At 43.0% G+C, this 23,515-nt stretch overlaps 1 protein-coding gene across 3 annotated transcripts in view; it reads left to right on the top strand.

The window, feature by feature from the left end:
- The window catches only part of CFAP74 (cilia and flagella associated protein 74), a 2,332,202-nt gene that overhangs the window by 1,987,009 nt on the left and 321,678 nt on the right, over window positions 1–23,515 (top strand). For all 3 annotated transcript variants that reach the window (XM_069610170.1, XM_069610172.1, XM_069610171.1), the window contains exon 34: window positions 23,140–23,295. In XM_069610170.1, coding sequence (XP_069466271.1) covers window positions 23,140–23,295 — 156 coding nt within the window. The remainder of the gene's footprint in view (window positions 1–23,139; window positions 23,296–23,515) is intronic.

The following is a 23,515-nucleotide window of genomic DNA, read 5'->3' as shown; positions in this document are numbered from 1 at the left end:
AGTTTTGACCACCCTGGAGACAGTGTACAGTCCCACATACTGGCTCAACAGTGTCTTAGCATCCAGAATATGTAGGTAGCATGTGGAGAGCCACACTTGCGAGACAATCTTGTATGCCGGTGCCACAAGGTGACATTAGTCGGCCTGGACCCTTGTAGCATCTTGGTAGCCTGCAGTTGGGCCCACACACCATTGTGAATGGTTATAATTTGCGTGAAAAAGTTGTTGGCTGCTGGGACATGGATGGTATGGGCAAATGTTCAGGCAATATTTATGGATGGAAACATTAGTCAAAGGAGGGAGAGGCACACCAGAGGAATGCAAAGTATTATTGTAAGCGTATTCCACCTCGCAAAGAAGAGATAAACAGCCCTGTTGATAATGCAACCAGAAACATTGACAGTTCTAGAATTTTGTTAAGGCATTCTGTATGCCCATCAGTTTGCGGATGGTAGGAAGAGGAAAAACAGTGATCAATTCCAAGACAAGACAAAGCCTGACAGAAGCTAGCAATGATTTGGGTTCCACGGTCTGAAATTATGACTGAAGGCAGCTCATGTGCGCTTAACACATGCTAGAGAAATAGAGATGTTAAAACCGGGGCCCGCCGGGATTCCTGGGCAAGCAATAAAGTGCCCCATCTCGGTAAAAACTTCTAAGACAACTAATATAGTATTATGTGGTTGAATGACAGGCATGTCTACTATACAATTGAGTGAAATGGTGTGAGCAAGATGGCATATAGAAGGGAATGAGACAGGAGAGATAGGGAGGGGCAAGATTGTGAAGACATTCAAAAACCAGACAGAGGAAATTAAATAGTAGGCGTCATTCAAAGGGGAGCCAGTTAAGTAGGGCGAGAGCGGGGGCAATAGAATCACAAAAAGATAAAGAGAAGAGGAGACGTACAGCCCAGTTATAGTTGGAGCAAAGAAGGGAAAGTTGGCCAGCAGGAAGACCTACTATAAGGGAGGAACAGTAAAACAAACAAGAGGAAGATAAGGGAAGAAACCAACATTTTTGTTGGGGGTAAAGGAAAGAAAAGGTCTAGCCTTGCGGAAGTTAGAAAGCTGGAACCAACAGGAGCGGGAAAGAGCAGAAATAGGACTAGAGAAAGAAAGAGATGAGTCGAGAATGACACCAAGGGGGTCATTACGACCCAGGCGTTAACCATGGTGCTATTAGCGCCATGGTTGATGCCGGTATTTTACCGATTGCGCCATGGTGGATGGCGGAATTACCGCCCCATTCCAAGGTTGGCGGGGCAGTAATTCCCCATTCACCATTGGCCCTTCCCCATTCCCATTTTTGCCCCCATAGGGCTCAATGGGAATGGGGAAGGCAGTAATTATGGTAACGCAAATTGCGGTACCGTAATTACCTCGAAAGTCCCTTTGCAGGTTCCTTCCTTAACGGCTGGTAAAACCAGCCGTTAAGGTGTGTCCCGCAAAGGGACCACGTAATTAGGTGGTAAGGGGTTAACGGCAACACCACCTTTTACGGCGCCGTTAACTCCTTACCGCCTGGGTCGTAATGAGGCCCCAAGATTCTGGGCAGCAGAGGGAGAAGAAGGGGGAAAGAGATAGAGGGGGGAGACAGAGGGAGGGGTGGACGGTCATGGCAAGGAAGAAAATAACTTTATTCTTGGAGGGATTTAGATGAAGAAAGTGGGACAACATCCAAGATTGATTTTCAAGAAGGCAACAAGTCAAAAACAAGTCAAGTGTATAGATTGAAAGAATGAGGAGAAAGCGAGAACGGTATCGTCAGCATAAAGATGATTGCACAGACCGAAGGATGAGATATGAGGCAATAGGAAGGGTGTAGAGAGAGAAAAGCAGAGGACCCAGGACTGAGCCCTGAGGAACCCCATACTGAAGAGGAAAGATAGGAGAATTTAGACCAGCTGAAGAAACCAATTAAGTGCGATTAGAGAGAGAAGAGTAAAACTGTTTACAAATAGAGCCACGAAAACCAAGATCAAACAGTGTTGAAAGTGGCAGACAGATCGAATAAAACCAAAACAGAAGATTGCCTAGAGTGGCGAGCAGATAAAAGTGAGTTACAAGCAGAAAAAAAAGATTTTTTGATAGAATGGGCAGGGCCAAAGCAGGATTGATAGATAGGAAGAAGAGAAGAGGTGTTACCGTAAGAGGAAACTTCAGAGTAGATGATACGCTCTAGAATGCTACATGAGAGAGAATGGTCCAGAGAAGGTTTCTTAAGAATGGGGAGAATCAAAGCATGTTTGAATGAACAAGGAAAGGTAGAGGACTGAAGAGAGAGAGTTTAAAAAATAGAGCCAGAAACGAGGAGTGGCAGGGATAAATCTTAGGAACGAGAGAGGAGGGAAGAGAATCAGAAGGAGAAGCAGTGGGATGGGCTTTGGAAAGAAAGTTAGAGACCTCAGAGGCAGAGAGGGAGTGAAAGGAGATCATAGGGGAAGAATGAGTTTGGGGGAAGGACAGGGATGGGGAAGAAGAAACAATAGATGAGCGAAAAAGAGTGACTTCAGAAGAAAAGGAAGAGGCAAGGTCAGAAGCAGAGAGAGATGAGGAGAGGGGGAAAGAATGTGATTGAGGATCTGGACTAAATGACAAGGGTGGGATGAAAAAGAATCTGGAAGAATGGTGTAAAAGTGTTGTTTAGCAAGAAGAAGGGCCTAGTAATAGTGAAGAGAGGCAAGAATAAGGAGATCAGAAGGCGAAAGAGATTTTAGCTGCAGCATTCAGAGCAACATAGTGTTACACACTATCAACGTTGGTCGTGGTGGCAAAGCAGGAGGATAGGAAGAGCCGCACAAAGCGCTATTCTATCTCTTCCCAAAGCGACAGTCCCTACTTCAGAAAGGAACGGTCTAGTTGTTTCGCGTACGACGGATTCACTCACATCGGATCACGTGACAACGCACGTGACGGCTCACATGACCCCAGATAAGGAAGGAAGAGCCACCAGCAGACGCGTTGCTACTGCCTTTACTGACGCTCCGTGAGTTCGTTACTAGGGTTCCTTCCACAGTGCTTACTGCTTTGCCTTTCCTTCGTTTCTCTAACTCTGCCCTGTTCTTTCCTCCTAAAACACACAGGCACCTCCCTCGCTCGTTATTCATCTCCACCGATCTCTTGGATAGAGAGGTTCTTCCAGCAGCAGTGAGTAATCCTATACTCCGACTACTCTTTAGCCCTTTACCACTCACTCGCTTAACCATCCTGCTCTCCTCCTTCTTTGTCCTCTTAGTTCCTCTGTTCTGATAAGAGCGAACAGATTCTTCAGATTGCCATAAGCACCCCAGAACACTCTTTCCTCACTAAGGACTTAAGCCTTGATACATGGTACATTTCCCCGCTTACTTGCAAACCTCGCTCCTCACTGTAGCTTCCTGTACTGATGCTCACCTGTCTCTCTCTTTCTAATAGAAAGGTCATCGACCTTCCCTGCGTTACAGACCGATTAGAGGAATCCTTTCCGACTCGACACTTCCTTCCGAAGAGTTCCGTCTATCCAGGGTTTTCTTCCCCAGGAGGGTTTCCCTGGGGGTTCCGCTTCCCTCCTCACTGAGATTACCTGCAGGGAGAGAGGGAGAGGGGCATCCACAGGAGATTTTCCGATATCTGCCTGTTGCCTCGATAGTGAACCGCAGTTGCCCAGGTTAGTGAACTCAATCATTGAATACTATACAAGTCGCCAGAGTTGACACATAGAGAGCGATGCAAGGAATGAAGAGCTGGGGTTAGTCAAGGTTGGGGTGGCTTAAATGAAGGAGAGAAAGGTGAGAAAGGATAGAGAGGGTCAAGAGTATTAAGAATCGAGGTTGAGAGCAGGGAAGAAAAAGACTAAACTGAAAAGCATGAGAGAGTGTCCAGAAATAGAAGAGGAGTTATGGAAGAGATAAATAAGGAGATGTCAAAAGACCACAGCAAAACAAAAGAGGTGATGGCTAGAGGGTTTATAATGAATCTTAACCTCTGGCATTGCTCTGGGCAACCCTCCAGACCACGGTTCTTTGCCTGCCAAGCCATTACAAAAGGGGAAAGACCATATGCAAATCAGGCTTGGTCCCATCCCAAAAGGGGCAGTCCAGTCCAAACAGCTTGGTCAATCCCTTCTGCACAAAACCACAAGCATCCTCAAATATGTTTCGACCTCAAGACACAATAGAAAAATGTAGAAGAAGTGAAGGTGGAGGAAGAGTAGGAAGGAATATGTGAGAAAGAAGAGAATGGTCAGATAAATCTGAAGGGGCCAAACTGAAGTAAGGAGAAGGGATGATCAGGTCCAAAGATGAGCCGGAAGAATGGGAAGGAGGAATGGGGACAGGTGCAAGATTATAGGAGTCAAGGACCGTGAGACAGCAGAATGGGTAGGGAGAAAGATGAAGATTGAAATCACACAGAAGATTCAGAGGAGTATCTAGTGGGAGAAGAGAAGATAGTAGAAGATCAAAATCGTTGCTAAATGAATTAATCGGCCCAGTGATAAAAAGAGAGGCAGTAGAAAGAGGTTTAGTGAAGCATGTGAACTGATATTCGAAGGATGGAAAAGGAGGGAGATTAGGCGGGGGAGGAAGAGTGGAAAAAGAAAGAGAATACCAACACCACCCTCTGGCCAAGGGGGTGGGTGTGTGGAAAAAGAAGTAGAAGAAATAAGAGCAGCAGGCATGATGAGATTAATTGGAGTGAGCCATGTTTCAGTGAGAAAATAAAGTGTCAAGAACAGAGTGGGTCTTGTTGCAGGTGGAACGAGCATGCCGAAGACCTAGACAAGGTTGTTGTAGTAACGGGAAGGAGGAGGAGTACTGAAAGAAGGAGAAGGGTGGGAGTTGTAAAATTAATGGATTGGGGACGGGATGGCGAAAGGGAAAACAGAAAAAGATAAGAGGAGAAAGGGCAATTTAGTTAAGAGAAATAGCTGGAGGAAAAGATAGACAATAAGTGCCACAGAGTTTTAAACTAAACAAGAACCCACAAATGAGGAGGGTTTAGGCGCGAGAATTGGCGGAAGCAGAAGCCAAGAATATAGCACAAGGAATGGTAGTAGGATGGTGGAGGCAGCACCACAAGGAAGAAAACAGACATAGTAGATAGCAGAAAACTGTTGAATTGCATAGAGAGTGAGGAGTTGCTTCCATCCGCTACCCGCTGCCCTGGACTTGTAAATAAAGACCAGAGGAAGGGGGCTGGGTGTGTGGCATTCCTCAGCTGGATGTCTGTAGGATGGAGAGTTTGCGGGAGAGAAGCACTGCTGTGGGGACAGGCTGAGCAGGAGCAAGTGTGGCAGACCGCTAAGCAGGTGAGTGGCAACTCCTCAGGGAAGAGTTGTAGTTGTAGAAGACCCTCCAGTGTTCCAGAATGGCTCTTCCCCTGAGCACAAATAACACAAGTAACCAGTGCTGGAAATAGACCACATTTACTGGGGATCCCCCCTTTCTCGTGAGGGGGTCGGATTGTCAGTGGTGTGGGCAGGGCTTGGGGGGGCGGGGGGGAGGCAAAGCTAAGTGTCGATTGATGTACATGCCCTGAATATAGGATCTTTGCATAAAAATAAAGTGCATTTTGGGAATATAAGAATGACCACCAATTTATGAAACACATCTGCGCTAGTAATTCAAACGTTCATTCCTTCTAAGCATGCAATGCACACTTAGTATGGGGCTCATTTCCTCTGTCAGAAAAGTCACACTGACAGTGAAATGTGTGCAAAGCATGAGGCATATGTACAGCCTTGGACGCTTTCATTGGTTGAGTTTGGGCTGTTGAGCAAATTACGACTTTCAGATACAATCTGTGAAGATGCATATCGCGGCTCAGCTGCATGCATGGAAACACTGTTTCTGGCACTGTCTCTCAATGCGTACAGCTTAGCGGCAATATGCAACGAGCGCTGTAAACCCTTGCCACCCCACACCCCAAAGTTGAGGAAGATCTCTGCTCTCTGCCTCCGCCATACACAGCAAAACTCTTGGCAGTTTCTAGAATACTAGGTCTCACACACAACTTTCAGGAGACTCAGTCGGAGGCAGGGAGCTTCCTCAACTTGAGGGTAGAGGGGTTTGGGACTTGTGTCTACACAGAACGGCGCTCCTGCAAGAAAGTTATTGCTGGTGCGCTGCGCCATCTTGCTCCAGCTCAGTTCATCCCCTGCAAGTAACCACACACTCCCTCATATCTTGTAATGAGGTCCATCAACATTGTTTTTTCAGGGTTATTTAGCATCAGAGAATAATGACACCAAAGAAAGGCTTGCTTCCTAAGGATAGAAATGTGGGCGGTCTGCAGGCTGTGTGTTACCTGCAGGCTATTATATTTGCATGCACAAGTTTCAAAGAGCGCTGTACTCTGTGCTACATTGGATTCTCTGGAGTCTGTTTTTCACTCATCGTGCTGAAGGTGGGGCAAGTGTGTTTTCCTGTTTGACTGAGGAGGAGGAGGAGTGTTCTCCATATACACACAAGCCCGGCACAGAGCGAGCGGTGTGTGCGGGCTGTGTGTTAGGTGTTCGGTGTGTTAGGTATAGACTTTTGAGTGGCCACCACTCTGTAGGTGAGTTCACATGTGTTCCTCGTTCCTCTTTCTTTCTTTTTGACATCTTGATTTTGCATTCACTATGAAGAGCGCAAAGTTTTAAAAATCTTGAAAAATTATGGCATACGCTTTGACTTTGGGTATGCCCTGCCAGAGACTAACTTTCTCGCTCGCAGATTTACCACTGAAATCAGAGTTGATGAGAAAATACCTGCCTCCAAAAAAGTAATGAGAAAGAGTTAATAAACTTGAATAATATATTCTGACAATAAAAACATGGCACAATAATTCTAATTCAAAAACGTTTGCAGAAGTTGAGGCAGGAAAAAGGAAAGACTTTGAAATAACTTTGCAATCTTCCCCTATAAAGAGACAAATTGTTCTCTGACTCTATCTACTGATCTAATGGATATTGTTGTTTCTAATCTCTCTGGAATGTCATGCTCTCTGGAACACTTAGATTTGCAAGATATTGTAAATTGCTCTCATAGAGACTTAATTGCTGATGTCTCAATGTTGGGACCAACAATCTCCCATGAGCAAGAGAAACTGGTGCGACTCTCCTTGGGTCCTGAAAGGGCTGAGTCTCCAGCTTGGGATAAAATAGATGTCTGCCTCTACAGAACCCCTAAACTAGTTGGTAATACACCCCAAATCCCGGAGAACAAGACTCAATCTGAAGCAGAGGTTTTGATTGATTATATACAACACCCAGGGCTCCCTCCAGTAACTGAGGAAAGACACAATTCTGTGGGTCCGGATAATTGTCTTCAGAACACCCAAGCATTGCTCTCTCCGGGAGAGGAGGTAGTGGATGGTTTTTCTTTTCCAGTCCTTTCTCGTCTACGGTCATCAATGGATAGGGGACATCAATTGTTTCAATATGAGATCCGCGATATAAGACAAACCTTAGAAGAACTAATGGTAAAAAAGGGTAGTTAGGAGGGTTTTATGTTGCCCACGGATAGATCAATTAATCCACTTTCACCACCCAGTGTAAATGTTGTTGTCACTTGTGAATGCCAAGTAGATCTGAGTTTGCCAAGAGTTACAACTGTACACTCTATGGCAACTCGGGTTCCTGAGGGAGACTTTGGGCAAGATATGAGGTAAGCTATAATACCAAAGTATGTTTGGAAGCTAGGGGGGATAATGTTGTGAGTAATGGCCAATGTTTGCAAAAGGAAAGGGCAGCTGATCAGCCGATAACAGATTTTTTGTTAAGTAATAGTTTGAAGCTTGATAAAGCGAAACGATTACAGAAGAAAATCTAAGAATAAGAAAAATGCTACTAAGAAAGGCTCTAGAAAATATTTGTGCCAAATCAAATGGCAGTCTACTGTATATACTAGAAGCGCAAAAAAAAACAAAATCTATGGAGGTGAAATTAACTTCCTTGCCAGAGCGTAAAGTGTCCATTACTCAATTTTTAAAACCACTAAAAATTCGGGAGGAGTTATTGGATTTGAGTGCTTTATCTGTTTGTTCTGATACAGATGTTACTTCTTGCCATTTAAGTAGAGTGGGTATGATTGAAACAACTACCATGCCTCGTGATCTGGTTCCCACTAATAATTCTGATGCGGGAACTCGGGTTACAAGGTTCACGTGTACAGGTATATCTTTGACACCCTTTGCCCGTGAATTTATCCCTAAAAATACCCTGTTGATTCCAAATGCTGATGTAAATGTTGCACCGCCTGTATCCAAATTTGTACCGAAATGCCTTTCAATGGCAGAGAGTAATGTTGTTTTGTTTAAAGACGAGGTGAATCATAGACAGCTATCTATAAAAGAGAATGAGAAGTTCTCTCCTGTGTTTCTATCAATAGAAACTAGGAAAAAAGTGCTTAATAAAGCAGAGTCAAATATTAAAGCCAGAAAAAACATCTAAAACTGCATTTAAATCACCATAAAAGGGCGAGATACATCAACATTATAATGCTGATACTGCTGTGTCTAAAAGTACCCAACTATGTGAAAGCCTATATTACTTATTTGTTGATAAGACCCTTAAAGTCCAAGCATGTCTTCCTCTAAATAGACAACACATGCTGGCTTTATTCGAAGACATTCCAGAATTGGCCCTAATTAAGACTGGAGATTGAACTCCGGTACAAGTCACTCATCCTGCAAGAGTGGATTTTGTTAGGCTCAGCTTCAAATCTGCACTTATTCAAAATTTAATTTTGGCAGAAATCCAGTCTCTCAAACAAAACCCAGTCTCTCAAACAAATGGGCTATGATGTGTCAAAATCTCAGGAGGAAGTAGCCACTATTGAAAGTGGTGAGATTGAAGGTACACCACTGGAGGCTTTGGTGGTGAATGTAAACCTGCGAGATAACGCATGCCATATGGTGTTAGATTCACTGGGTTCAAAAAGGGTCAAAAAGGGAAGTCGAATATGAGTGGTTGTATATTTTGAATAGTCTACATACTAAAACGGTTGGGGCCTATTTGGAAAATTGAGGAAGAAACGTTCACATAGCCTCCTGGAACACAAGGGGTTTTTCACACTTGTCTAATTCCTATAGTCCCTGGGGCCTATGTGAATTTATTGCAATTCAAGAGACTTTGATGCTAGAAAACCCTGAATTAGAAGGCTATACTATCTGCTATGAACCTGCAAGAAAAGGTCTAACAGTAAGACCGTTTGGGGGTCTTATTTGTGCTTTACGTAATTATTGTAATTTAATAATGGAAAAATTACCAGTGGTCTATAGAGACATTTTGGCTGTAAATCTTAAGAGGAATGTAACTGGTGAATTGGATACCCATTTCTGCCTAATTCTGAATGTCTATTTCAACCCTAGTATTGGTGATCAGATGAATTTTTGGGTAAAAATACAGGAGATTATGGAATTACACTTGCATGAAGATATTAGATGTATCCTATTGGGTGATTTAAATAGTGAATTTTTGGAAGAGAACTACTATGAAGGATCTCTGTCAAGAGAACTGGAGGCCCGGGATAGAGGGTATTTATGGAAAAATGTATTGTGAACTTGGGAAATGCTCTTAGCGAATGGTAATATTAAGGAAGATATCTGGCATAGGCTTGACCCTAGAAAAAAAAAAAATATCGAAGGATATCTTCAATCGCCCTGAAAGGCTAGCGATTCTCGGCTGGGTAAACAGTGACGATTGCTGTCTGATTCTCACTCTACATCTGTGAATCAAATAAAAATCCCCCCTTTTTAACATGTCTGTGGAAATAAGAGGGGTCAGTAGCAAGGTTTTTTGGAAACCGAAATTTGCTTCCAGATTCGATAATAAAATGTCAGAATGTTTACTACTACAAAATAGGAGTAGGCTAACAGTGAGAAGTTGTGTTCCCTTTATTCAAGATACACTTTTAGGTGTGATCCAATGTAAGGTTTTGAGTAAGCTTGGGAAACATAAATTACGTATGCATACCTTTTGATAAGGATATCCATATGGAAAAGAAATTGTTTAGTCAACAACTTAGATCTATCAGGAAAATGGGGAGGATCAGCTTTCCTTTGTTAAAAAATCAGAACAAGACTACTCGAACCGGATGAAGGCGTAGAGGCATTTGAAATACCAACGTGATGCAGACAAAATGCTGTTTGCATTAAATAAGAAAAATGGCACGTCTTTCTGGTCTTTGGTCAAAGAAGGACATTTTCAGAAATCAGTGCAGGCAAATCCGATTGCGAGTAATGTCTGGGTTGATTTTTTTTACTAACCTTTATGGGGAGGTGTCCCTGGAGGCATTTGAGTCAAATGAGGATCCACTTAATTGGGATTATATTAAGACCAGTTGAGATGAGGATTATGGGGCCATTATCAAGTCTAAAAGTTTGAATGCGGTCTTTCCAATTTCACTTTAAAATCAGATACATAACTATGGTAACAGAGTCTCTCAGAGTTCCCCGATAATGTGAAACAAACAAATACATACCAGCCTCCTGCGGAGATGCTTTAGTTGTCCTTATCCGTAAGGTAGGGGATAGGCTGTATCCGGTAAATTATCGCTCTATTTCATTATTAGATGGCCCATACAAAATGTTCTCAACTTTGGTATTGAACCACTTACTCAAGCAAACAAAAGTCCCTTTGAGTAACGACATTTACCAATCAGGCCTTAAGAAGGGGGTAAATATCTCCCTAAATTGTCATACAATATCGCTTACTGACGATTCAGGCCCAGGACTCCAAAAGACAGATATTTGTTACCTTTCTAGATATAAGAAAGGCCTTTGATTGTGTGAAACAGGCCCCTTTGTGGTCAAAGTTAAAATCTCAGGACTGTCCTCCTGCGTTATTCGACATGTTGAAAGCTTTTCACTCTGAGACTAGACTAAAAGTGAGATTGGATGGCAATGGAAACACTTCAGACTGGATAAGGAGTGAGAGGGTCCTACGCCAATAATGCATTTTAGGCCCTTTCCGTTTTAATGCTTATATAGCTGATTTGGGAACTGTTTAAAAGAAATTAATACCTTCCCTCCAAGATTGTGAACCTTCTCTGTCCCTTACCTCTTGTATGCGGATGACTTCGTTTTATTTGATTACACGCAAATAGGTCTTCAGAGAGCATAACTTGCTGCTAATGATTATTTTAAGAGTGTGGGCATAGAAATTAGTGTGGCAAAACCTAAAATTCTCGTTTTAAATCAAATGAGAAGGGAAAAAGGATATTTAACTGGTCGATTAATGGACAGAAACTAGAAGAAGTCCAACATTTTACATATCTTGGAACCAAGATTTGTAGCACCAACAAACTCTATGAAAAATGGTCCGCTAGTAAGACTGCACTAATACAATGTATGTCACAGTTGAGGCAACTCGATAGGAAATATGGTTGATTTTCACTTCTGCCGTATTGAAATTCTATCGTCAAACAACTATTCCCAGTGTAATCCATGGTGCGTAAGTGGTAAATGCCAAGGGGCCCTGGTTGCAATTTGAGGGCAAGCTTTGGCGCAAGGTGCTCTCGCTGCCACAAGGTACCCCGGTACCTGGAATAAGACATATACTAGGCATTGAATCAATCCAAGCTACGATCGACTGGAGAACCCTGCAACTACATAGAAGCTTACTAGTTCCGCCAGGTGGCTCTTTGTTTGTAGAATTGCAACGTATATTGTTGTCAGACGCCTGTAAACTGTTCTCTGACTGGGCTAAAAAGTATACTATGATTATGGCAGAGGGAGGTATTTCTGAAGAAATGCTTGTATGTAGGCCAAATACAGCCAGGAAATGCCTTTTTGAATTGGATTGGACTGCGAATAGGATGCTGTGTTAACATACAGGGTCTTTGAGTATTTTAGCTATGATGTAAGATCCAGCGGGGGAAGGAATGGTACATTGAAAAAATGCCCCTGTAAGAAATGTAGACGTACGTGGCTCTATTTGAAGCTACATTTATTTGCCCCATGTGAGCTAAATGGAGCCAGAGAAAATATTCCCAGATGTGAGAGGCAAAGTCGGCTCTGTCATAGGGAAATTGAAACCCTATACCATCTGGTAGTGATATGTCCTAAACCTAGTAGTCTGTATGACAATACTCTAGGAACATTTCTGTCTGCCACAAGACGTGAAGGGACAGATAAAGTGCATGGATCCATTTGCCAGCCGTCTGAGGACTAACTGGGCGATTGGGGGTATCTGTGTTGGGGAGGAGGTCCATGAGGTATCCCTTTATGCAGACGATATCTTGCTCACTATGAGTAATACTCTATCCTACTTAGCTGAAGTGTTGCAGGAACTGGACAGCTTCAGCCGAGCTTCTGGATTCAGGGTAAACTACAGTAAATCACATGGGTTGGATGTAGCCTTGAGGCAACGGGAAAGGAGTATGATCGGAGCTCTAGCTCCTATAAGGTGGACCCGTGAGCCTATCCCCTATCAGGGGTCCGTATCCCTTGTGAGACCTCTGAGGTCTACCAGGCTAATCTCCCATTGTTATTTCAGGAATTCATGAAAGACTTGCTGAGGTGGGGACGCCAGGAGATCTCCTGGTTCGTGCGCATTGCAGTGGTCAGAATGAACTTGATTCCGTGCTTGCTATATGTATGCTTGGCGCTGCCAGTGAGGATTCCTGACCCAGATCTTTGCACACTCAATCTTGGGTAACAAGCGAGCCAGAATATCTAGGAAGGTTCTGTTGAGACCAGTGAGGGTGGGCGGTCTGGAGGTCCCTGATATCTTTTTGTACAATTGAGCCACACAGCTATCTCATGCCTTCACCTGGGGCAACCCATCCCTACAACCAAAATGGAAACAAATCAAGCAAGCCCAGTCGCCAGTAGACTTAAAACACTTACCCTTCATGGATAGAAGACACTTGGGGCGGGAATGGGGTTTTGCCTTACTGGGAACTACAAAGTGCTTACTTTACTATATGGGAAGAGCTCTCCGTAAGAGGGGAGTGTCATTGGGGATCGGCCCCCTCTCGCAGGTGTGGAGCAATCCGAGCTTTCAACTGGGGCGGACAGTGTGGGCTTTGGGAGGTGGGCAGAGGGGAGCTTATCACACATCCATCAGCTTAACAAGGAAAATCGGCCAATGAAGTTTGAGGAGTGTAAGAATGCATTTTCTCTGCTGGAAACGGAATGCCTCTGTTACGCTCAGCTGCCACACTGGGCTTCCCGGCCCACTCACAAAAAAGCGGCTAACAGACCTTTGTCTGCGCTCGAGTTAACACTACAGGGGGGGGGGTCTCTCGCGGGGTTGAATCTCAAAGTTGTACAAGCTATTGGATACAGGTGACCCGGTGGTGCGCCTACCATACATGGCTAAGTGGGAAACTGACCTAGAGGGGCCCATTGACGACGAGGGATGGCTGAGAATATGGGGAAGGATGCTTAAGTCCTCCAGGTGTGTAACAGATAGTGAATGCTACTATATGTTTTACTACAGGTGGTACCTCACTCCAGAAAAGCTGTATCACATCCTTAAAGACTACTACGACACTTGCTGGTGGGCTGTGATGCCCGGGGCTCCTATTTCCATCTGGTGTGGTCATGCCCCAAAGTGGGTGTTTTTTGGAAGGAAGTACTCTGCAAAATAAAGGATGTTACAGGGTTGTCACTCCCCATGGACCCACGAGTGGTAATCCTGGGGGACAAAGTCTCAGGGCGGTTTCCCCTTACTGGTCCCCTGGCCACCCTAATTGGGCATTTCCTCCTGGCGGTGAAACTGACCATAGCTTGAAACTGGAAGTCCATTGAGGGACCGGTGGTCCAGATGTGGTGGGTTAAGATCTGGGACATTTTGGTGGCAAAGAAAATTACCACAATATGTGAAGGACGCTATGCACGCTATATCTCCATCTGGACCCCATTTATTGACTTCGCTGAAACATGTCCTGCGATTGTGGTCAAGCCCCCCATGTTACGACATTTCTCACCACTGTAAAACAGTTTGAACCGGGTGGGGCGGGAAGGTTGAGGTGGATTATAAAGTGTATGGGAGGAGATTGGGGCTGGCTTCACATTGCATTCTAAGGTACTACATGGTCTACCTTCATCGAATTGTTTAGCATATATTTGCTACCCACAATATTCTGCACCCACAGCATGTTGTTTAAAATAAGGTTTTGGAAAGAAAATGTGGCATACTTTGCTTGGAGATCCACCAGTGTCTTTGGTGATTGAAATTATGAGATTTTTAGATATGATTTTTCCTGATCAATTGGCCTATTAAATTAAATTATTGGAAAAATGTTGATTTTAATTTAGAAATACCCTCTAATGATGAATATCCTGAGTTTTGTTCTGATTTTAAATTGTATGATGAATTAGGAATTATGTGGTGTGATGATATTTATTTTGGATTATTGTTTTTAATCTTGATGAATTGAATTGTTTGTAGATTTATATTTTTTAAATGTACTTGTATTGCTTGTTATACTTTGTGTGAAAAGTTTATTTTTGTTTTTAAAACTGTTACGCACAATAAATAAAATAAAAAAGATGTTGGCCAAAATAGAACAATATTAGCATATGGATCGCCCTTGCATTAACCGGATTTTGGAAGCTATCTCTGCAGTGCACTTGTGGCAATAATGTTTGCTTGGGATAGCCGTTTACTTTATGGCCATGTTTGATAAAGAGCGAAGATAGCTCGAAACACGTGTCACAAAGGGGCATAATCCCAATAATGACATTGTACATTAAATTGCAAGACTTTATTGCTTATCTGATGGTTCTGGCGCTACTTTTGGGGCTATAAGTCACACTTATTCAGTTTAATAGTTGGGTAAACCATTATTGTCCCTGGAGTATCGACAGACTGCCTCACTATTGCCCTAGCCTAGCACAGAGATGTGCGTAACTACCCCACGTTCCCACTAATCATTTTTGGGCTCTGCTTGGCTGCAAGATAAGATAGCAACCAAACAAGCATTTGCTGCTGCACCTGCAAGAAAAATATAAGTTTCAGCTGTGCGCTACTAAAAAAATTAAATCCCGAAACTTGATTGTCCTAATTCTGGTCAATCACAGATGGATGAAATCCTGATTCCACCTCAATGGGATTCAAACATGTGACCTATAGATTGCTTTCTATTCTCAGTGAGCAGCATTCGCTCAACCTAGCCATCTATCCTATCTAGCAAAGCTAACATTTTCCCCTTGCCTCTAACCTGCCTCTGTCCCTCACTTCCTCTGACTCCACTCTAATACTTCACCCATCATGGTCACATCCTAAGCGCAGCTGGCCGTACTGCCAACATGCACTTAAAAATGTTCAATGGTGGTTGTCCTTAATCTATGTATGTCCTCTTATCGGGGTGCAGCCTTGGAGCAGCAGCAAAGGTGCAGAGATAGTGTGGGGGCATTCCTGTCCTTGTGTTAAGTGGGTTGGATATGAGCCTTAATGCGGGCAAGCCTTCAGATAAGCCAGCGATGCCTGCTGACTGGAACAAAAGCAACGCTGAGATCCTGAGTGTTCTCCTGCCAAGGAGAGAACAAGATGCATGTAGCACCTGCTTTAAGAGTGTTCCTTTCAGGAAAGCGCTACAGCAGAGATCACTGCTGCACAAGCAAGCCAATAAGATCGGGGGTGGGGGTCCTTGGGAGATGCGCAAGTCTCAACGCAGTTTGTTAGTGCAGGTAACTGGCATAAAGCCTAGCTACATCACAGAATGGGCAAATAACCACCTTTGGTTGACTTTTAAATACTTTCTGGGAGCTGAGCCTGCATAATTACTGGCATTCTGTTCTACTGTCTCGTGGAGAGTATTGGAGGAGAGTTCAAGTCTCCTGTGTCTTCAGGTGAAGACACAACAAGAGTTCAACCTCATGCCTTCGTCGGGGACTCAGCGTCACCTGGGGGGGACCTTGTTCAGGTGGCGAGGGGAAGATGAACATTTAAGCTTGATTATGTTTCAATCAAGGAGGGTGCTAATCAATAATACATGACGAAAACAAGTGTAACTTGCAAACATGTCCCGGGGGCTGCCCTGCCCTACTTAAGGTACTTACCAGCCACACCTTGCATCTTTGTTATGTGGTCTTTGCGCTTCAGAACAGTTGAAAAGCCACCCTAGCTGACAGACTTGTTTGCTGAGAAAAGGGGAGCCACCCAGCAAGGTCAGAATTGCCCATAACCAACAAAAATGCTTGCTTACCATTATTCAAGCAGGTGTAATGTTTAAATGAGAGTTCCCAAGCGGTAGGAAGGCACTTCTGCAAGCAGTTAATTTATTCTGGAAGCATTGATATTGATTTTACCATTGAAAAACTATTTTTCAAATCAGGCCCATAATGTGTACTAACAGATAGCATTGCCACACAGTTTTCTTTTTGTGTGTCTTTATGACTTGACTGAAAAGCTGCATATAACGCATAGAAGATTATTTTAGGCTGACATAATTTTGCATTCATATACTTGTATTCTTCCATTCCAAATAGGGAATACAAAGTTACTGTCATACTATTTTTGGCGCTTAAGTATTTTTAATATTTGTTATTTCAGTTTACAATGTGGTTTGTGTACAAAATCCCATGAGAACACAGAGGATTTTGTGCTCAAAATCCGTGAGCACTGGCCACTGTGTGTTTGCAGAATTTTGCTCGCTCTTGGGATTTCTAGCTCTTTGCTGTCAGCAACGCAGCACATGCCAGCAGCGGGGAACTAGAAATCCTGAATCCTAGCAAAATTCCACAAACACACAGAGGACAGTGCTCATGTCGGAGAGGATCTCAGGGCTACGTGAGAACTGTGGGGTTTCATGTCTTATTGTAAGTTTCTTATTTGTACACTTTACAGTTGGTTTAAAAGCAGCGAAACCACGAAAAGGGAATGCATTCAAGGACAAAAATAGGGTTCCATGTGTTAGTATTCCTGCAAAGAATCACCATACAAAAATATTGCTATATGTTTGTGTCGATATTAATGCATGGAACCTGTGGGGGGCACCCCGGCTACACCTGTATTATTTTAAAAGGAGCAGGGGGGCACCCCCACAACCTCCGCTCTCAAAAAAACCTAATCATATTCCCACTAAAAATGTCACCTATGGCCGTTCCCGACGACCATATATACGGCAATATTTTTGGTGGGGATAATATTACCTGATACCAAAAATAGATGTGGGGTGAGCCAGACAATTTATGTGTGAAGCCAAGCACAACCAGTCGGACTGCGGGACCATGCGGGGCAAGCATCTGCATGACCCTTCTTAGCTATAAGAGGCAATCACTGATCCACTAAGGGTTCGAGCACTACATGACATGTGTGACAACATTGCCGATTTTGTGTTGTAAGACATTGATACATATTAAAACTGATTTAAAAAGGACTAGCAAGAGCCCAAGCTATATTAAAAAAAAACAAGAAAATGAAACGCAGAAAGGACACAAATAATTACTGCTGTCGAAAGTATTGTAAATAACTGTACCTATTTTAAAAAGATTATACTCACATAATTCAGTGTATCTTTTTATTTGATGAATGGTATCTTTTTATTAGATGAATGGTATCTTACCTATTCAAAGATGGCCGCTAGTTTCAGCTTTTTTCCAGAGAGCTTCCTTAGAGACACTCATCCAAGATGGCTATCTCCATGGACGAGTTCAAAGAGTTACGAGATGGGCAGGAATGGGTGGGATTAGCTTTAGGGATTAGCATGGCTAGGGGCAGGGAATGGGAGGGATTCAATAATCTAACTACTGTGTATCCCTCCTCAAATGGCATCTCCATTGGAAAAGCATTACAGACCCTTATTCAAAGCCCATATTTGAAGCTCTTATGTTAAAGCTCTTATTTTATGGACTATAGTTTCGGTTTAAAGCTAGCACTTTTAGTGCCACCTAATATCCCAAACTAAAAATGATAGAACAGAAGTGTAATTTGGTGATAAATACCTTCAGGCAGTTAGTATCAGACGGTTATGGTCTGCCAGCCTGCAAGGTGCTTATTACCAGTAGGCACTGGCCAAAGGTCTGGGGTTCTAACAGTTATTTTCAAAAACGTTTTTCATGTGAGGAAATGACACTCACAGCAAGCATCTTTTCATCCGGGAAAAAATAAGCCATAAGCAAGATAGCCACTATTAAAAGAAGAAAGGGGAGCTAAAAATAGAGCATCTATTATATTTTAAATGCATGGACGATGAGTGAGAGGTAGTGCAGCAGAGAACTGGGTAATGTTAGTCGAAACTATTTTTATTTATTTAAACAATAATGTCAGAGAAGTAGTCTCACATAAACAGAGGCACTGAACAACCGGAGACTGGGATGTTGAATGCTCAACACAGATTTATTTATATTCCAAAGAAAGTTGCACTTCTGTAGGAATAATAAAATATAACATTTTATAAAGGCTAGCTGCTGCCCACACCCCTCCTTAACAGGCTTTTTGGCAACAGCTGGCCGGCCGAAAAACTCCAAACAAGATGAATTGTAATGACAGGTTGTGAAAACTCCAATGTTATAGAGAGTTTATTCTATACCAACAAAAAGATAGGCATTTTCTACCTTTAACACAAAAGTGAGTCGGGCTACCCTGCTACAGGAGAACCTTTAGTCTTGAGTCCAATATTCCAGACCTTGTTATAGAAATCAAATTTCCAAAATCCAACAAAGCCACGTACCGCCTTTGCTAGTTGTAGGGTCTCAGTACCCTCCTTTCATTGTGGTTAGGGCTGGTCCCCCAAGACCTTTGTAGTTTGTTGCCTCTTTCTTGGTGTGTCACCATCTGGGATGCTAGATGTCCTTGGGTTGCCATAGGTCATTGGACCCTTTATGTCTTTTGGATCTGGTATGGGCAGGATAAGACCACCATGGTAGTGGATAAATAGATGCTGTGATGAGGCCTATGCATTTGATTGCACCCAAAATAACCCTGTCAATTCGGGATCGCTGTATCCACTCATAGCATCAAACTTCTATTTAAATCTGATATAAAATGCATAAGACTGCCAGGGAAGTATATAAATAGATGCTGTAATGAGGCCTATACATTTGATTGCACTGAAAAATAACCCTGTACATTTGAGATCGATTTAACAATGCATAATATCAAACTTCTACATAAATGTAATACATATTTTATATATAGTATAAATAGCAGCCATGAGGCCTGTTTAGACCTTTGATGGTGGCCAAAAATAACCCTAGAATTTTGAATCTGCTTTATACGTAAAGTGGCTTCACCACACACACAAAGCCCAAACTATCGGCTTTAAAAATGCATGTCCTGGCTGGAATGCACTGGCATTTTAACACCAATTAAGCATTTGAGTTTGTTTTATATGCATAGTGTCTTCACCAGCCCTACATCAAAAGGCCAAACTATTGGCTTAGACAATGCATGTTTCTTTTAAATAATGAAATCAATGCGCGCCATGAAGCTTTTATAAGCATAGTGTTTTGCCGCACCTGTACAAAAGCCCATACTAATGGCTTTGGCAATGCTTTTCCTTGAAGGAACAGCCAGCCACGTCAAAACCAGCTTTACATTTGACTACAAACAAGTTGTGTTTTTACAATTAATCTTGGACTGTGAAATGGTGATACTATGTGCAACAGGCCCCCGCAAAATGTGTCCAAAATGTAAACCTTCCTCAGCTTAATTTCCTGCGACATCTGGATAGTTAAGAGTTATTTTGCTAAGACAAGACCAGACTCCTGGGGTGAGTGTAAATACCTCACACCCCAAAATGCACACTTTTTTTGTGGGTTGCACACAGGATATTCAATATAAAATGTAGTGGAAAATGAAAGTGGCTGACACCAAATCATTGTGTTCACCAATGCCATCTAAAAGGGTGGTTATACTTGAAAGGAGGGGAGTAGTTATAAGGCCACATTTGCTATCCTCCCTATAATAATAAGAGCATAAACAACCCCCTGAAATTTTACATTTTAATAATACAACCCCTAGTACCTTTAACCCATCCACATGCTTAATATAAATTTCATTTTGACTCACATTTAATTTTAGAAAGTAGTGGTTTGAAGTTGGCAATTTGTGTCAGTAAACCCTCCACAGGGCTCAGCAGTGACTCCTGGCCTTTTGTCCTGAATATACAATTAGTTCCGGGTTGTTCTCAGCACTTCTCTACCGATGTCCTTCAGGTCCGATTAAGCACAGAGCATGGTCTGGGCTCCAGCCCAGCGGGTTCCCAATGTTAATCAAATGTGTGTGCTCCCAGCAGCAAAAATATAATTCCCAGCTACATTTGTGAAGTGCAAATGGGGTTTGGCAACCTGGCACCGGATGGCCGACACCACATTTTAACCCATCAGGTAGCCATCCCCCAATGCCTGACCCCACTACCAACAGCTGTTTCCTGCCAGGTCTTCATAGTGCTGGCACTGGCTGTTTTAATGTGTATGCACATCTGGCTTCATTTATTCACCTTAACACCATGAGCCAGGACTTTGCGCACGTTTTACTGTTATGGTGAGTTGTCTTTTTGATAAAATTAGCAACCTGTCCAGTTCACATTACATGGTCAGAAGGAATGCATTCTTGAAGTACTAGCGCCACCACGTTTGCTAAACAGCCACAAGAAAGCATTTTTATGAATGGAAGTTCCGTGGCATTGTTGGGCTGGAAAATCAAGAAGGCATTGAGGCATAATTTGCATGCTCTCATGTTTACAAAGGATATTTGTACACTCCCCAGATGTGCTTGCATCAGCACTGAGTTAAAGAGCCCCATTGTCCGAGCAGAGGGATTTAAGCCGTGGAAGGTTTAAGTTTTGGACACCTTTGGTGGGGGCCGGTTGCACACAGTCCCACATTTTCACAGTCTCAGAGGTAATTTTAAAACACAACTTCTTTTCAGTCAAATGCATAGCCGGTATTGAAGTGACTGGCTGATCCTGCAAGGACAAGCATTGCCAAAGACATTAGTGTGGGCTTTTGTGTAGGGCTGGTGAAGACACTTTGCGTATAAAGCGCACTGAAATGCATAGTTCGTGTTAAAATATGGGTGCATTCCTGCCAGGTCATGTATTGTCAAAGCCTATAGTTTGGGCTTTTGTGTATGTATGGTGAAGCCACTTTACATATACAGCGAATTCAAAATGATAGGGTTCTTTTTAGCCACCATCATGGCATCTATTTATACTATTCATAAAATGTATATTACATTTATATAGAAGTTTGATGTTATGCGTTGATTAAAACCATCTCAAATGTACAGGGTTATTTGTGGGTGCAATTAAATATATAGGCCTAATAACTGCATCTATTTATACACTCCCCTGGTGGTATTATCCATTTTATATCAAATTAATTTAGAAGTTTGATGTTATGAGTTGAAAAAAGCCATCTAACATTTTCTGGTTTAATTTTGGCTGCAATCAAATGCATAGGCCTCCTCACAGCATCTATTTGTACACTACCATGGTGGCCCTATCCAATTTATATCAAATGTATATAAAATTAATATAGAAAATGTTGGGGTTCAATTAAAATTGTGGGTTTCCATTACATTTATAGGGGTTCATTATGTAATCTATTTATAGCCCATATCGGGGCTCTTATCATTTTATATAAAATGTATATCAAACATTTTGTGGGGCAATACAATTAATAAAAACATTTTTGGGGTTTAATCAGATTTATAGGGCTTCAGGGGCGTGGCTAAGGGCGGAAAACGCACATGCCCAACTGTCAAATTTAATGCTTGATGACAAGTATGCCCTATAACTATTAACATCGTTTTCCCATCTCCTCCTCCTGTTCTTGTAGCACCTACTGCTCCTGCTTTTACTTCTCAACCTGTTCATTCTCCAGTTTTCACTCCTCTTCCCCTCCCTTCTTCTACAACCACTAGTTATCTCTCCTCCATGCGCCTTCTTCCTCCTCCCAAAACCCCTGTCTCTTCTCTCCCTGAGTTAACACCAGCACTCAGAAATGCCAATTCTCCCCAACAAAGCATGTGGAAACTGACTGCCTTTTATACTCATGGTGATACTGTGATTGGGGTAACAAGGGCTGTGCTTGGCTGGCTCTTTCTTTTCTGGTTTTCCCTGATCACCACGTGGGTATTCCCTCCAACTACATAACTCCACATGAGGGGAGGATTCTACTTTTTTAGTTTGTGTGCCCACTATTTTAGGGTCCTGCAGGAGTGTCATGGCTGCTGCCTGAATTTTTAAGTTGTCTGGGAAGTTTGTGTGGAACCGACTCTCCCACCTCTCGTGTGTTTTTAACAGAATACTGTAGGTTGTGATTGCAGTTTCAGTGCAAACGCCTGATCCCTGTCTCTGACGTATGTTTTGCTTAAGAGTCCGGTTCATGATCCCTATCTGACTTTGTCCCTTGGGCCCACACCACAGTGTGTCTCCCATGTCATGCATTGACCTATGGACTTATGGTATCTGTCTCTATCCAGCTGCCTATATGTGTGTCTGTATGTGAGCTTTGTAACTCAGCTGCAGATTCTCTGAGGTCTATCTGTAGGTGACCTGTGCTCTCAGTATCTCTCGGCAGTGTTGGTAGGACTGAAAGCTCTGTGGGACACACACATCTACTGCTCCAACGGTGGCACCATGAGGAAGGTGTGCCCTCCTGGTCCCCAGAGTTCCCCAGTCTCCTTTTTATGTCGGTGACCTAGTGACTTCAACTGAAACGGCAGTGGGGCAAGGAGAATGCCACGAAAAGTGGCTCAGTGAGGCTGGCAACAGGGAGGTGGGTGAGTGGGCTGCCTTCAGATGGTTACAGCCTCCGATCTGAGCCTTCCCATCGACTGAAACCTCCCTGCGGGGTGCAGACGGACATAGCAGCATGAAGCTTTAATGAAACCTAGTCAGTGGCCCCAACGCATACCTTCTGACCCGACAAGAGGCTTTTCACGCACACTGAGGTAAACATTGGCTGGTGGAATACCTAATTGGGCTTCCTCCCCCCATAGCTACGCTGCTGCAGACTGGTATCATCCAAAGGAGAGATGCACCTCTACTGCCCGCTTCTTCCTCAGACAGCCTTCATTCCCATTGAAAGTGAATCATGTGGTCCACTGACTACAGTTTTCTGGAAGTGCATTATATCTTGTTTGCAATAATTCTTGGGTGCTTTTTCTCAGCAAAGATGTATATAAACCTTTAAAAATGAGGTTCACTGTGAAAAGCACAGATATGATGTATGCATTCAAACTGCTAAATAACTCTGTATTTCTTTGGCATAGTTCTTTGAACACTTGGACGTCTACAGTTCAAAAGGCACTCTCCCACTGAGTGTTACTGGCCAGGGCCTCACGCCATCCATCAGCTGCTCTGTGGAAGGTGGTCTGATGGATATGGGCTATGTTCTAGCCAATGAAAGCACTACAGCAACCTTTCAGGTAACTAAAAAATATGATTCTCCAGATGGCAGTGTGTTCTGATCTTTTACAGACTTGTATGTATACATATCGGTTATAGGAGTGTTAATAGGTCTAATAAATACATTCCACCCTCAGATTCCGCATCTTCGAAATAATTCCGAATGCAAATAACCTGGAAATCATTAAATAGCCACCAAGAATAGCAGATGTGACTCTGTCATGAAACCACACATTACCC

Source organism: Ambystoma mexicanum, chromosome 8 (assembly GCF_040938575.1).
Source record: "Ambystoma mexicanum isolate Mex_15411 chromosome 8, UKY_AmexF1_1, whole genome shotgun sequence".
Taxonomy (NCBI): domain Eukaryota; kingdom Metazoa; phylum Chordata; class Amphibia; order Caudata; family Ambystomatidae; genus Ambystoma; species Ambystoma mexicanum.
Note: the sequence above shows the minus strand (reverse complement) of the source record. Positions and strands in the feature narration are given on the sequence as shown.